General features: G+C 52.7%; 1 protein-coding gene across 1 annotated transcript; it reads left to right on the top strand.

The window, feature by feature from the left end:
- Positions 1 to 2,552: 2,552 nt before the first annotated feature.
- Positions 2,553 to 15,228, top strand: OAZ2 (ornithine decarboxylase antizyme 2). Its single transcript, XM_071568502.1, is given in 6 exon segments — positions 2,553 to 2,693; positions 5,836 to 5,911; positions 5,913 to 5,993; positions 10,502 to 10,677; positions 12,532 to 12,617; positions 14,453 to 15,228. Coding segments are annotated over 6 exon segments (573 nt in total). The 5' UTR covers positions 2,553 to 2,673; the 3' UTR covers positions 14,587 to 15,228.
- The last annotated feature ends 997 nt before the right edge of the window (positions 15,229 to 16,225 follow it).

The following is a 16,225-nucleotide window of genomic DNA, read 5'->3' as shown; positions in this document are numbered from 1 at the left end:
TACACAGTCCACAATTAGCCACAATAATTAATGAGGATCATTAAGGAGGTGCTCAACTAGAGTTTGCAAGCCTCTAAAACAGAGAGATGGCAGATGTCCTGTGTTCTGCATCTAGAATTTGGGACAATCAATGCCAAAACCCAGCATGACAAACAGCAAAGTTATTCAGAGGTGCCCGTCCTTCATCAGACTGGCTGTGACAAAAAGAACCCGTCAAAAAATGTGGCACAACAGCATTTCTCACTGCCAAAATCCTGGGCAGGGCAGCAAAACCAAGAGCCAGCAGAGAGAACCCCCAGCATAGGTGGGAATGAAGTGGTGCAGGGCCTTGCAGGGGAGTGAAAGGGAGAGCCAGGAGTGCTGTAGGCAGTGCTGCCAGTGCCCGTGCCAAGGGAGAGAACAGGCAGGACCTGAGAGTCCAAGAGAGGTGGGTTTTGCTCTGTGGAAAACCTGCCTGCCCAGGAGTTGGGGAGATCAGGGGCAGCGTGGAGCTGCCACAAGCCCAACTGTGCCCAGAATATCCCACAGCAGCTCTGTGCAGGGAACAGCCTCACATGGCCAAGAAAGGCAAAAAAGGCACCCGCTGGACTCTGCTGGCAGCAGCACCACACAAACAGTGACATCACGCCCAGCCTCATGTGATGGCTCTGCCACCCCAAAACTGCGGTGTAAGGCACATCTTGATCCTGACACCCCGGGCAGGGAGGAATGATATAAGCCCATTGCTCCCAGCAGGATTCTCCATATTCCCTCCTCCATGCCCAGAGGACACTGAGGCACAGGGCAAGTGACATGACAGGTGCTCCCAGTGCTTGTCATCAAGACAGGGGCTACCAGTGATGCCCTTCTGGCTTCCAGCCCCATGGCTACCAAGACACCTCTCAGAGCACCCACCACCCTCCCCAAAAGGGGGTCATGGGCACAGACACCCAAACCTCCAGCACCTCAGCAAAGCACCTGAGAGCCATGAGCAGCACCAGAGACCTCGTGCATTCCACACACTCCTCCTCGGCACAGATGGGGACACGGAGTGACACGCAATAAAAAACACAAACCCTTCCCGGGGGGATACAAAAATAATACCATGAACATTCCAGCTTCCCAAACAACAATCGCCTGAGAAGCCGGCACTGTGGGAAAGTCTCAGCTCGCTTTTCCTGGGCATTATAAATAGAACCACGGCTGCAAACAGGGCTGAAATGCGGAGGAAGGGGGAAAAGGCCATTTAATGGGCTCTGTTTGAACTCAGGCCCTGGCTGGTGTCCAGCTCTCTGCAGAACAGCTGGTCCCTTCCTGCCAAGTGAAGGGCAGCGCTGGGAACCGCGAAGCCCAGTACCAGGACTGCCTGTTGGATACCAGGGTCCATAGGCCCACTGGAGCATTGCACCCCAGGATGCCACACGTGCCACTTGGGACCCTGCACTGCTCCTGCAAGGGGGAGGGCTGGGGTCATCCAGGTGGGAGACCAGGTGGGTCAGTGTGAGGTCCTCCAGCACCCCAACCCTCAGGGCTGGAAACCCCAGGGTCCCCAGAGCTTCTCTTCCAAAGGGCTGCTCAGTCCATGACGCCATGTGAAGGCTCAGCACCCACCAAGCTCTGCAGGACTGAATCCCACAGGTTACTCCCCTTGGCTGGTTCTCCAGGAGCCTCAGCTATGTCTGTATGACTGCTGCTTTCCCTTATGGATACACTGCTCACCAAGAGCCTCTGCAGAGACCTGCCATGGGCAGGTCCACATCCTGTTATCCATATACTCGTTCTTTACTCCAGCTCCTACTCATCCAGATTATAAACCTTTGATATCCCAAGTCACATTTTAAGAACCAGCACCATACTTTAAGCAGGATATAGAATGGAATGGTTGGGGTTGGAGGGGACCTTAAAGCCCACCCAGTTCCAGCCCCTGCCATGGACAGGGACACCTTCCACTAGACCAGGTTGCTCCAAGCCCTGTCCAGCCTGGCCTTGGACACTTCCAGGGATGGGGCAGCCACAGCTTCTCTGGGCAACCTGTGCCAGGGCCTGACCATCCTCACAGGGAAGGATTTCTTCCCAATTTCTCACCTTAGCGCCAGTGGCTTGTCCTGTATGGCACCACCAACCTTCGGCTGTTCATTCTTCGGCCCTGCTGTTCCCAAACCTCTTCCCCCATAACCTCCAATTCCCTCCTGGTCCTTGTCACTTCCCTCAGCCGACCGCCGGCCCTGCTCCCACCCCTGGTTTGCTGCCAACCCCGGGGCCTGGGGCTACATGAGACCTGCCCCACGGAGGCCCGAGGGAGCCGGGGAGCAGAGGGGAGAACCGGGAGCCCAGGGAGCGCCGGGGGGCTGAGGGGATAACCGGGACCCTGAGGAAAACCGGGATCCTCGGGCGCGCGCCCCTCATCCCCTCAGGAACGCGCCCGGCGCGCGCGGGGGCGGTGACGTCACCGGCGGGGGGCGTGGCCGGGCTCACGCCTTTGTTTGGGCCCCTTGGGTTCGCGGGCTGCCCGCGCGCCGCGGGGCGGGACGGGGAGAGGGGGGGCGTGGCCGGGCGTGCGGCGAGGGGGGCGTGTCGGCGCGCGGGCCCGCGGGGTCAGTCGGAGCGCGGCGCCGAGCGGAGCGGAGCGGGGGTAGCAGCAGTCGGGCACCAGCGCGACCAGCCGAGCTGCACCGGACCGGAGCCGAGCCCAGGATGATAAACACCCAGGACAGGTGCGCTGCGCCGCCGTTTCCACCCTCCTTCGCCTCTCGGAGCGGCGGCGGGCGGCCCCGGGGCGCGGGCGGGCGTTGAGGCGGCGGGGAGGCCGCTCCGCCTTATCCCCGCTTAAAATCCCCCTCGAGGCGTCGCTTCCCGTGGAGAAGCCTCCCGCGGGTGGGTCTGGGCTCACCGAGGCCTGAACACCGCTCGCTGACCACCCCTTGCGCTCTCCCCCCGCACCCCCCGTACCTCTCCCTGCCTCCCTGGAAAGGTGGCTTTGCAAGGCAGGTTGGGGATCAGCAGGCACTAGCTTGCAGGATCTGTGCATTTTTCTCAGCCGATCGGTTTTATCTCGTGTGTCTGTTCCTTGTTTAGAGTCCCCAGTGTCATTTCCTGCGCCTCTGTCGCCGATAAGAGCCCAGAGGATGCGCACGGAGCAGCCCCGGTTCTTGGCCGCTGCCCCTGTGGGAGATGCTTGACCTGTGCTGTGGCCACCAGATGGTTATTTACAATTTGCTCCTCAAATCTTGAATATGTGTCTTGCAATAATAATATTATTATTATGGGCCAAGTCCAGCCGCATCTCCAGAGCATGTTTCGGAAAGGGGCAGAAAGGAAAACAAACAAAAGAACGTCATTTCTCCAGTGTCAGGGGAGCTTTGTGAATCCTTCCTTCTGATCTAAGTGTTCAAAACAAATAAAGCCCCCCAAACGTGCCGATTTCAGCCCCTGAGGCGCTGGTCCCGGCCCGGCTCCGGGTGCAAGGGCTGCTCTGGAGCAGCCTTGACAGTGTTCCCAAGTTGCCGAGGTGTCCTTTGCGCTTCCCGAGGACAGGGCACGGGGTTGGGATCGCTGGCAGTTTAGGGAGTTAAAATTACACCCACAGGATGAGAGTGTAACGCTGGCTTCCAGTTTCCCTTTCGGGCAGGGCTTTCACTGAGGAGTTTCTCCAGGAAAAGGCCTTTGGTGATCTAAATGCATCTTAATCGCAACCAAGCTGCAGGAAAGCAGCTTCTTCGAGGAGAGAGGTCAGAAGGGAGCATAAGCTTAATTTTTAAGCTACAACCAGGCCTGAGGGAGCAGCATTATGGTGGGCTGTTCGTGCACAGATGCACGAAGGGTTTAAATGGTTTGGGTGTTTGCATGAACTTTTTCCCAGGGAACAGAAGCACAGCTGGAAGAAGCAAAACCTCTTTTAGTCTATGCCCCACATACTCCCTGAGGGTGCTGCTCTCAGGACCCCTAATTTTGGAAAGGGATATTGGTGACGTGCAGGGAGCCTAATTTTGTTGGGATAGTGGTGGTGTGCAGGTCTGGGCAGTGCCATGGGCAGCGCTTGGCAGCTGAAGGGGGCTTGTGTTTTGACTTCTGCATGTGCCAGAGGAAACGAAACTGGGAAGTGTCTTGAGCTGCTTTGCATGAAAACTACTGCCTCTCTGTTTGATTTTTTTTTCCCACAACTCCACTTCATTTTCCAGCTTCTCCATGCCTTGGCCACAAGTTGGAGAGAGCTATCAATAGTACATTGTTGGCTGGGGGGTGAGGGAGGAGGGAAGGGAATAACAAAGCTGCCAACAGCTTTCTGGGGGTGGGGACGGCACAAAGTGCTTTGTCATCCTCTCCACATCCACTACTACTGAACACACACTAGCCCATTGATAGCCCCGGGCACGCCGGGGAGCACAAAACACCCGGCTTTGCCCTCGGACATCTTCTTCTGGTGTATTTAAACGGCCTTTTTTCCAAGAGGACCCTGCTCTGAGCCACAGCACGTGGGAACCCTGTCCCAGAGCCCAGTCTACCAAACCTGGAGGAGGAAATAAGTGAAGGAAGAATATTTGTGTTTCCTGTAGAAAGGTGGTTCTGATAGGAGGTGGAAAGCCGAGATCCTTGGGAAATACTGCCTGTGTCATAACAGCATTTGCGAGTTGTGTTTTCAGCATTCAGAAATGCCAGATTTCAGTAGTTGGTTTGCAGCCTGTACAGGCAGGTTACAAGGCCAGGTTGGACAGGGCTTGGAGCCCCCTGGTCTAGTGGAAAGTGTCGCTGCCCGTGGTGGGGGCTGGAACTGGATGGGCTTTAAATTCCCTCCCAACTCAAACCAGTCTGTGATCCCGTGTTTTCACAGGGGTTCAGGTGGTTCTGACAGTGCGGCTCCATATGTGGTGTTTGGATACTTAAGCCTGTCTGCCTCGTGGAGAGGGATTAGAGTAGAAAAACACTGTATTGGGAACTGCTCGAGTGAGAAGTTTCAGGACAGACAGTGAGTTGTCAGTACAGCTGCAGAGTTTATCCACTTCGGCCTCGTGCTCATGAAAACCCACCTGCACCCCTTTGTTTTTTTGGTGGTGCTTCCAGAGCTTTGCTCTGGTGTGTTCCATAATGGGAGCACTGGGGAAGGACTGATTGCCCTGTGTGGCTTTTGCAGGCTGTGTTAGAGGAACGCTGAGCCTCCACACAGAGGCTTTGTGGTGCTGGAGAGGAAACAAAGCTCCAAAAAGTAAAGTAATTTGCTTTGAAGAGCTTCCTAAAAGCCAGAGCAGGTATTAAAATCTGTGTCCAAAGTGAGCCTGGAAGACCACACATAGGACTTGCAAACAAATTTGGAAACTGCAAGGAAAATGTGTTTTCTTGCTTGTAAAAGTAGATCTCTGGGGTGAACTTGTAATTTTTAGGGTCGGGGTGAAGAACACTTGTCTGATGGTTCATGTGCCTGTGAACATGTCGCTGCGGACGTTGTGGAGCGCGTTGAACGTGTCTGAAGAACCAGCCCTTTTGCTCCTCATTTTGAAAATGTGAAACTTAAACCTCCTCCTCCTGGGCCCTGTTGATCTATTTGTAGATATTTGTCTCTAGAAAATGTGTGCTCATCTGGTCATGCGTTCCCAGCCATCTGCTCCTGGCAGCCTTCCAGGCCTCCCTGATTAGCATGAGGTTGCTCAGCACTCTCTCCGAGTTCCTGGCTCCATCCCCTCCTCCATTCCTAACAAAATAAGCCAGTTCTGGTGCCACTGGGGCAGTGGGTGGGTTTGATGTCGACATCCGGGTGCTGTGGAGGAGCAGGGATACGAGTGATTTGGGGTTTTGAGGCGCTGGAGCCTCCAAAACATGATCCCTGCTAATGTAACCTGGTGTTCTCTCTTTTTTCTCTTGCAGTAGTATTTTACCTTTGAGTAACTGTCCCCAGCTGCAGTGCTGCAGGCACATCGTTCCAGGGCCTCTGTGGTGCTCCTGATGCCCCTCACCCACTGTCGAAGATCCCCGGTGGGCGAGGGGGTAGCAGGGATCCTTCTCTTTCAGCTCTGATATATAAGGTGAGAAAGATTTAATGTCTTAAGTAACGACCTGTACCCATGTTGAAACTGTGTTTGGTTCCTTTTGCAGTCTGATGGGAATAAATGCAAAGAACTTCAAGGTAATAAGTGGGAGAACAGGTAATTTTTCAGCAACTGAGCTGCAGGCAGGGCTCTCCTGCTTAAATATCACCTGTTTATTAAGAAATGAAAGCCCATTGTGCAGCAGGTCATTCAGCAGCCCTGCTCCCAAGGGCCTGTTGCTGCTATTGTCCGCAGAGCCTGCATTATCAAAACATGAAAGGACTCCTGAAATGCCTGGCAGGAGGAGGAAGCGAGAGGCAGAAAGGTGAAACACAGCAAGGGAAGGGTTGATAAGCTCCTTCCTGTGCCCTGGTCAGGAAGGTGAAGCTGTTGGGGCCTGGGAGCTGCCTGAACCCAGGTACAGATGGGAAAGGCAGCCACCCACCTCTCAGCCTGGGGTGTTTCTAGAACATGTGCACAGGGCAGGGCAAGATCAGGAAAGTTTGTGCCTACAGACTTGCAGGAGCACATAGCTCTGTGCAAGTCATTTTTTGTCCCTCTTTGTTCCACAGAACCTTTCTTGCCAAATGAGATCTGGCTGCTCCTTCCTGTAGAATAATTGGCACTTGTGTGACTTTGGCTCACATCTGTCTCTCTTCTGGGACAAGGGCTGCTTTTCCATATGCCAGGGATGAGGCAGCCTAAATTTATGCTCACCTTGCAAATTTAGCTGTTGAGCCAGGGGTGTTGTCATAGGTGTTAGACTTGATTTGTAATTGCTCCGTGGGCGGCACACCGATGTTACATGATGAAAAGATACAGACCCTTCTGGGCCACAGCTCCCAGTCTCATCTTGGAGCTCATGAGAGACTCCCAGACCTCACAGCTGCTTTCAGAGTTTCCTTTGGTGAATTTTTAACATGTTCCTCATCTGCTTGCATTCTGAAAAAATGTCAGACTCTGAGCCTCAAGTAACAATGTCCTGTCAGCTTAATGCTCAAGGTGAATTGTCACAGATGTCAGAGGGGTGTGAACTCCAGAGAAGCAGCACAACAGGCTCTCTTCACAGAAAGAAAGTACAAAAACAGCTTGAAGAAGGCTCAGGACAAGTAATGAATGCCCTGCGGGTGAGAAATAGGAGACCCTGCAGGTGGAATGCCTGCTAGCCAGCTTTGCCAAGCCTCGTAGACACACCATGCAAGGCCCAGAGGCAGAAAATGGGCTCAGCATGGAGAAGGAGCTGGTGGAAGGAATCACAGTTTGGAGACTGAGTGTTTGATTTCAGTACAGCCTTGAACTCGCAGAGATTTTGGCAGTGGTGTGTAGGCAGGGTGGACAGATAGCTGCATCCCAGAAATATGGATGGAATTCTTCCAGGTTTTATTGCTTGACAAAACTAGTGGAATCTGTCAGAAAATCGGCCCCTTCAGTAATACAGTCCTGGAATCATTTGGGCTGGAAAAACCCTCTGAGGTCAAGTCCAACTGCTCCCCAGCACTGCCAAGGCCACCACTAACCCATGTCCCCAACTGCCACATCCGCGTGGCTGTTAAATCCCTCCAGGGATGGGGACTCCACCCTTGCCCTGTGCAGCCCTTTTGGTGAAAACATATTCCCTCGTATTCAACCTAAACCTCCCCTGACACAGCTTGAGGTCATTTCCTCTTGTCCTGTCCCTTATTCCTTGGAAGCAGAGCCTGATCCCCACCTAGCTTCACCTCCTGTCAAGGAGTTGCAGAGAGCATCCAGGTTCCCCTGAGCCTCCTTTTCTCCAGGCTGAGCCCCCTCAGCTGCTCCTGGTGCTCCAGACTCTTTTCCAGCTCTGTTTCCTTCCCTGGACATGTTCCAGCCCCTCAATGTCTGTCTTAGAATAAGGGGCCCAGAACTGCCCCCAGGTGTGTCAGACCTCAGGTGGGGGTTACGGGGGCTCTCTCTGCACCCTCAGTTGCCTGCTTAGTCTGGCAGTGCTGTAGTTACAGCAGCCTGAGCTTTTCAGGCAGCAGCATGACCTGGAAGGGCATCTGGATCCAAAAGCTTAAGTCCTTTTTCCAGCTGTATCAGCTGTTGCAGTCCAAGGGATGACCTTTCCGAAGGAGCTGCCTCCTCTGGCACACACAGCACCCAGATACAACAGCACTATAAATTAAGCAGCTGGGGCTCCCTATAGGTGTTGGGTTTTTTGTGTTAAGAGACTTAAAGCTTTGCCCTCCATCCAGGGAGCTCTGCTGGAGCTGAGAATGCCACAGCAACGTCCGGGACGTGCCCTGGCTGGCAGACTTGGCAGGAGGCTGCAGGTGCAGCACATGCCAGCAGCCAGAGCTCCCATGGCTCTCTCCAGTCACTTGGCCAGGGTGGATCATAACATCCTTTCTTCTGACCCTGCCAACACGTCGGGTCCTCCCCCTGTCCTTCCTGGGACATCTGAGGAGCGGAGCTGGGCTGGAAAACTTCGTGCTCAGTGAATTGGAACCAAGTGGAAGCTTGTCCTTGTGGTTTTTCATTGCTGAAATGGAGCTGAGGGGTGGAGAGCCAGTGTTCTGCTATAAGAGAGAGTCTGCTGGGATTTTTTTTGCCCACAGTAATGTAGCAGGGGGATTTTGTGGGGGGATTTACCAGGGTGAACTAAAACTGAGTGCTTGTTGTGTAGACAGGATTTTGCTTTGAGCAGCTTCCAAAGAATTTTGGGCTGCTGTTGCTTCACAGGAACAGCTTCTCTTCCCCAGCATCTCTGTTTGGATGCCTAGAAATAAAGTGTCAGCTGCCTGAGCTGTGTAAACATAATTCCTACTGAACCAGGGGAACTGGTTCTGTTAATCCCTGTGGTTGTGCTGCGTTTAGCTCCTGGGCTGTCACGGGGGTTTCAGGAACAACTTTGCTGGGTTTGGAGCACAGTGCAGAACTGGAGACAAGGAAATTCCAAACCAAATGGCTCAGAACACTTTTCACCTCCAATGGCAGTGCTCCTGGCAGTCTTCCCACCCACATGTCAATCCCAGCACACTTTCCTCAACTTCCTCACCCTGGTTTTGGTTTTGTGAGTATGAGAAAAGCAGCATCTGTGAGCTTTTCTGGAGAGAAGTGACTTTTCTGTAACAGAGACGCTTTCTGCAGTCTTAACAACAACTGTAAAATGCTCCTATAAAGTCAGTGCTGAGGGATATGCACGTAATCCCCTTGGATTTGGTTTTTGTAGTGCAGAGCTCTCTCTGGGCTCAGCCCTGACTGCAGCAGCCTGACCTCACTGGTGCAGCTGTCTGTCGGTGCACTTGGCTTAAAACTACTGAGCTCAGCCATGCAGACTTCTTTCAACCTCCATGAATAAACTTATTTCCTACAGGATATTTATTCTGGTGAAGTGTAAACTTGTTTTTCAGCTCAGCTTTGTGGACTTTAAATGAAGGGCAGCTTCCTCTGCTCCACTCACCATGGCCAAGCAGCTCCCCATTTGCACAGGGGGTTACTTTGTCACCACCATTAAGGTCCTCAGTGGCCTCTTTGTCACAACAGTCAAACCAAGCTATTTTAGGACAAGAGGTAATAGGAATTAAAGCAGTGGGACAATAGCTTGGGGAACCAGTAAAGGCTTGTAAGGGGCTGCTGAATTAATCACCCTGTTAAATTAAAATACCTGGAGGCTGGATGGCCACTGACCCAATGACCCAGTAGGGGAAACCACTGCCTGCCCCACCTTTGGAAGAGGGAGGGACACATGGCTTTCCCAGGCATTCCTGTGACTCAGGAGCACAGCACACATGACCCTGGATATCTGCTTTACTTCTGCCCTCCAGAGCTGTGTGGGTAGCTGGGAATGTGAGGGGACAGGGATGCATGAAGTGTCACCAACACATGGGACGATCCAGCTTCCCCTACAGCGACAGCATTAACTCAGCTGTTTCACTGGGGCTCTTTGCAGTGAAACATGGAAATGGTTACTGGGCAAGCCAACTCCCTGCAGGAATTGTGTGGAGGAACGGAGTTTTAAGCACGGGACTGTTTTCTAGGAACTGCTGAGCTGGATCTGAGATCTGCATGCTTGGCATTCTTACTGGGGCAGGGCTGGAGAGGGACATGTGTTTGTGGTCTCTGGAGAAGACCTCCTTGCCAGTCTCAGATCTGCTCTGTGATCTCCCTGCAGTGTGTGTTTTCCTCCCTTACAGCAGAAGGCAAACCTTTGGTTGGAAAATTTGGGAAAGCAGTTTGTGGTCATCCCTGGAACAGAAAGGCTGTGTTGGCGTTGGGGTAGGCACCAAAACTGGTCAGGCTGTGGCAGCAGAAGCTCTGCCAGTGTGTTCGGTCCAGCTGTGTTCTTGGAAGGGCAGTTCATGAACCACCACTGTGCTTGGCCAGAAATCACTCTGAGCACTGAGAACTGTATGATGTGTACCTGAGCCAGCAAAAGGGGAAGGGAAAAGCATGATTTTGTAAAACCCTAATGCCATTTACTTGCATTTGCTCTCTCCAGTTGTCCCCTGAGTGTTCAAACCTTGCCATTTTTGTTTTCCCAGGACGAGAAGATCACTGTTAGCCAAGACGTCCCAGTGCACGAAGGGAAGCCTCATATTGTCCACTTCCAGTACAAGGTCACAGAGGTGAAGACCTCCTCCTGGGATGCAGTGCTCTCAAACCAGAGCCTCTTTGTGGAAATCCCTGATGGATTATTAGCTGATGGAAGCAAAGAAGGGTAAGTTCAGGACACCAGAGCTGTGGCCGTGGGGCCCTGCGAGGCAGGACTTTGCTTACATGGGTGATTGTGGACTCCCCATCCCTGGAAGGCCAAGTTGGGTGGGGCCTGGAGCAGCCTGGTCTGGCGGAAGGTGCCCCTGGTGTCACTGGCAGGGGATGGAATGAGATGAGCTTTAAAGGTCCTTTGCAACCCAAACCATGCTGGGATTCCAAACCATTCTGGGACTCCATGCTGTGTGTGCAGAGAGTGAGCTGATGAGCAATAGCAGCTCCATTCCTGGTTTGTGTGTCTGAAGCACATCCTGCTCCCACGTCTGCAGAGAACTGTCCTATTAGGCCCCCACAGATATATTTTCCCCTGGTGATATTTTAGATGAATTACCATTTTTGGAGTCCCAACACTGATGAAAAACAAGCAATAAATGAGCAAATGAATCTTTGCATACTTAGGTATGGAAAGCCAACAAAACCTTTCTCAGATATTTTATTATTTTTTTCTTTTTATTATTCTCTTGGCCACTTGGCATGTGTCTCTTGGCTGGTTTTCCTCTTTTTCAAAGAAAAAAACCCTTCCATCCTATGGATGCTCTCCTCATCAGTAGGTGGATCTGCTCTTGGAGCGCTGCCGCGCCGGCACCAGGCTCTGCCAGGAGCTCTGATTTTCCTCTTGGCAGAATCCAGTTGTGTTTTGTCCAGACAGCTCAGCTCTGGGAAGTTTGTGTAAACGCAGCTTCCAGAGCAGCTCCTTCCTGCCAAGTGCTGTGCCAGAGGTCTCTGCTGCAATGTAGCTGTGGCTTTGCTGGATTCCTCTGTGGAGCTCTCAACTCCTCCTAAATCTCCAAGTAGGCTTCATCCCTAAGTGACACCGGCTAATTAAGGAAAAAACCCTTGCTGGGCACCTTCAGGAAGTGGCAGTGCTGTTGCTGTCTCACACTTTCTCATTTGACTCTGAGTCCAGATAAATGTTTGTGTAATTTCTCCAGTCCCCCCGTAAATCTCTCAGCTCTCCAGGGAGTGGGTCCTTCTGGGAGGGGATTTATTTGCCAGTGTCATTGTGACTTAAAGCGCAATTTTGTCAGGTTATTTTTAGCTGGGTGAAACAGCGGAGGAGAGGCCGCAATTAAAGTAGTTCATTAACATATTAACAGAACCTTGCAAATTGAATCCCCTGTGCTGACGACTGGTTAATGAGATGTGAAGTGAAGGCCTGTTTGTCACTGCTCTGGCAGGGCCAGTGGTTAAAAGTGACAGCAGTGGCTCCGTGTGCCACCCTGGGGGCTCGCAGAGGGGTTAATGCAGCGCAGCTTCCATCAAGAGGTGGCAGAAATAATCCAGCTGGAAAGGCAGGAAGCGAGGATTCAGGGTGCAGCAGCTGTGCCATCCAGCCCATGCACTCAGGAAACGGCTTTGCCTGTACACATGCTCCTCCAGGCATGGTTTGTTCTTCTCTGCCTGCCAGGAGCTCAGTTCTGGACGTTTTGCCTTCCCTAAAAGCACAGAATTCCCAGATTCTCCCCTTGTGCATTGCCAGTGGAGGGAATGCAGCCTGGCCCAGGACCAGCTGCAATATTCCGCTTCCTGCCCATGAAGGCTTCAGTCCCAAAGCACCACGGGTGGGGAGGGTGTTTGTGGCTGCCAGGACAGGGACTTGTCGGTGTCTCGGAGCAAGGACAGCTCTTAGATCTGCAGGGCAGGAAGACCATTGTTTCAGCACCCATTGTTCACTGGAAGGGGGCTGTAAACAATCTTCGTGCCTGAAAACATCCAGTTGATAATTTGATAACGCTCAGAGGCTTCCTCAGGACAGGACTTCCTAGAGCTGATGTCCCTTTGTCTTCTCCCTCCTTGGCAGGTTGTCAGCACTGCTGGAGTTTGCTGAAGAAAAAATGAAAGTCAACTATGTCTTCATCTGCTTCAGAAAAAGCAGAGAAGATCGAGGTGAGGACTGGCCCCCGTGCTCGGATTTGTCCCAACAGCCCACACAGTGCTGCTGGAGCTGTACAGAAACCTGGGAATCCCAGGGCAAGGCCCATGGCCTTTCCTATTGCCGGGTCATTACATACAAAATTCTCATGGAAATAGTTCCTTGTGGAAGAAATAAGCCCTTTTTGGAGGGTAAGGGTGAGGGAGTGTTTTGGTTTCTCCAGCAGATCTGCTGGATGGCAACATCACAGGTAGCCCTGAGAAGCTGTGGCTGCTGCATCCCTTGGAGTGTCCAAGGCCAGGCTGGACGGGGCTTGGAGCAACCTGGGATAGTGGAAGGTGTCTCTGCCTATGGCAGGAAGTGGGACAAGATGATCTTTTAAGGTCCTTCCAACCCAAACCGTTGTGTGATTCCATGGCAAGATCTGCTTTTCTGCCATACCAATACTGTGGTGCAGAAAGCTGTTCCTGAGTGACCTGGGAGGATTTTCTCATCCACAATCAGTTAATATTCCCCGTTTGGTAAGCAGTGAAGTCTCCGTTTGGCACCAGGCTGCTGTGACGTGGAAGGTGAAACCAGGGAGGACTTACTAGATGGGAAACGAGTACTTCCAGCTTATTGCACTATAATTCAGCTGCTTTTTAAAGATCTCCTGGCACTTTTGCTCTTCCCAGACTTAGAGGTAATCCTGGCCCTGGCTCAAGACTTAGGGCTCTCAGGGCTTTATGATCTAAAGACAGACCTGTTGAGTGAGGGATTAGAGCACAGGGGGCTGGGGGAGGTACCAGGCTGGAGATGTGTCACTTTAAGTCCCACCAGGCACAGGCTGTGCCCCAGTGGTAATTCCAACCCCAGCTCTAATTTTACTCCACAGCTTTGTAAGTTGCACCAACTTCTCTGAAATGAAGGGCGTTAGCAGAGCTAAGCTGAGCTGAGCCCAGGAAGATGTCATCATCCCATATTAGCATGCCAAGAATAATTTGCAGATTAAGTCCTGGCTGTTATGTCACCACCAGCACTGGTTGCGTGGGTGGCAGTCTGAGGACAAGGGACAGCCCATGCTGGGGCTTGTTTGTAGGAGTTGTGGAGAGTTGTGGAGCACTCCAGATCCCAGGTCCTTGTCTGTGCAGCTGAAATTCAGTGCTGCCTGGAAAATACCTCCAGGTGCTTCTCTGCATGGCTGTTCAGTGCCCTGGAGCTGATCACCCGAAGGGGGCCGTAGGGATCAGATGGTACACTGGGGGTGACTGTTACGGGTCACAGGGAAGTCATTGCTTCAGTAAGTTAACTGTGTCACAGAACGTTGTCTGGCAGCCCTGAGGTGTGGGGGCTTCTGGGCTGACCCTGCTCTGAATTACCTGTGTAACTCAAGATGGCTTTACTGGGGTGCTCCCAAGCTGTGCCGAGCTGTGTGGCATTTACACTGAGCTCCAGGACCTCCTCATGGAGACAGCATCTTCCTAGTCCCTAAGCAGTTCCTGTTTGCTGCTGTCAGTCCTGCTCTCAGGGCCCACAGAAGTGCAGGATAAAACCTGTGGGGTGGCCACATGTCCTGGGAAAGCAGGGATCTGTGGCTGGTGTGGGTGGATGACCAACCATTGCTGTTTGTCAGGGGGAAGGGAAGAAACATGGACAAAGCTGCTCAGCTACACAGCTCCAATCCCCTTCACGCTTGTGATGAGCACAGGAAGAGACAAAACCTGTTCGAGAGGGCTGACCCCTTAACATGGTTCCTCTCTGGATGGACTTCTGAAGGGTGTTCCATGCTCTCTCTGATATTCATGACTCGAGGGTAAGGTAGGTAAAGAGGATCATTCCTGGTGGTAACAGATCTTCTTCTCTTTGGTAGCTCCACTCCTGAAGACATTCAGCTTCTTGGGCTTTGAGATTGTGCGGCCTGGTCACCCCGCGGTCCCGTCGCGGCCGGATGTGATGTTCATGGTGTACCCCCTGGATCAGAGCTCCTCCTCTGATGAAGAGTAGCTGCAGTGGGGACTCCAGCGGGACCCCAACATGCTGTGGAGGGGAGAGAGGGTTCCACCTCCTTTCTTGAGGAAAGGGAAACCAAGCTTCTGTCGGACTGCAAGCGCATTTCTCATTGTTAGATTGGGCTGTGTATTCCCAGAGTTGACTCTCATTGAAACGTGTTGCCTAGAGAACTATCTATCACACATGTAATCATCACTAGGAAAAGGAAGATGTTTATGAACTGGCATAGGAGTTCTTCCCATGCAGCTGCGTGGTGTGGGAGCCCCGGGGGCCCAAGCCCTGACCGGGGTGCGGCACCACCCCTGGGACTCCTCTGGACCCACGTCGGTGCCTCCCGCCCGCCCGGCGTGTGCTCAGCTGGGAGACAATGCTTTCATTTCCCACTCAAGACTTCAAGCAAATGGCCTGGTTTGGTGTGGGGCACATGCAGGAGACGCTTGAGTTTATCCTTTAACACTACATTAAACCCTCTGTGCGTCTCCCCTCCGATGCTGGTTTAACTGGTCTAACCTTTTTTCCCCTTTTTTTTCTTTTGAAACTTCTTGCTCTTCCAGCTTTTGTTTTAAGCAGTCTTAACCCTGTTCCATATTCCCACTGCACTATCACGGCGTTCAATAAAAGGGGCATTCAGATGAAGTTCACACATCTGGGGTTGCTTATTTGGGAGGAACAGTTTCCTGATGTGTACTGTGATAGTTGAGATGGTCCAAAGAGCCACAATAAGCTCCTGCCTTTACCCTCCACCTAGGATGGATTTTAAACTTTGTGTCTCTTTTGCCCTCCTTCCTCTCCCATGAAACCAAGGGGCCAATGGCTCTGCTCCCTACTCAGACCCTAACTCAGTTTAGAATCAGAGCTGGGACGTGCTGATGGACAGAGCAGAACAGTGGAATGGGTGTTCCCTGGCTTTTGAAGGGCCCAGTTTTATGCTTTTTTTACAGCTGGAGCTGCCCCTGCTGCCACCCAGTGCCTCCAGGGTGTCCCTGCATGTGCCAGGGCCCTGCTGCCACCACATGGTGCTCCACTCCAGCACATCCCGAAGGTGATGGGATGGGAACTACTTTGCTCCTTTACTGGTAAAGTGCAGGATCCTGGTCACAGGAGCTGGAGTGAGGCTGAGCTCAATGAGCTGCAGTGATGAAGCTGTGCCACTGCACGTGTGGCTCTGACAATTCAAATCCTCTCCTGCCCTGCCTCCAGCACAGTTGGGCAAATTTGGAGGTCTCAGATCACCAGTGCCTTTAGAAAGCCTCTGAAAAATGTAAAAATTGCCTCTGCTGCCCCTCGGTGCTACCTCCCACAAGGAGCTCCGTGGCAGACCTGGAGGAGCCTAGCCCTGCCCTGTGACATGCCCTGCTTGCCCAGTGGCTCCCCTGGGACAACGATGGAGGACAGGATCTTGGGTGCCCAGGGGTTCAAGCCTGGGAGCTTCTGCCCCAAATTACGCCATCTGAGTTCAACCGCAACACCCCCAGGAACTGTGAATGCCAGAGCACAGCATGGGGCCCTGATCCAGGGGCACAGGGATGCAGCCTTGGATTGATGAGGCTGTTTGAGCCCTCTCAGATGCCCCAGTGATGGGGGCGAACCCCCTCTCCCACCTCCAAAAATCACTGGCCACAGGTTTTGGGGA

Source organism: Pithys albifrons, chromosome 13, assembly GCF_047495875.1.
Source record: "Pithys albifrons albifrons isolate INPA30051 chromosome 13, PitAlb_v1, whole genome shotgun sequence".
Taxonomy (NCBI): domain Eukaryota; kingdom Metazoa; phylum Chordata; class Aves; order Passeriformes; family Thamnophilidae; genus Pithys; species Pithys albifrons.
Note: the sequence above shows the minus strand (reverse complement) of the source record. Positions and strands in the feature narration are given on the sequence as shown.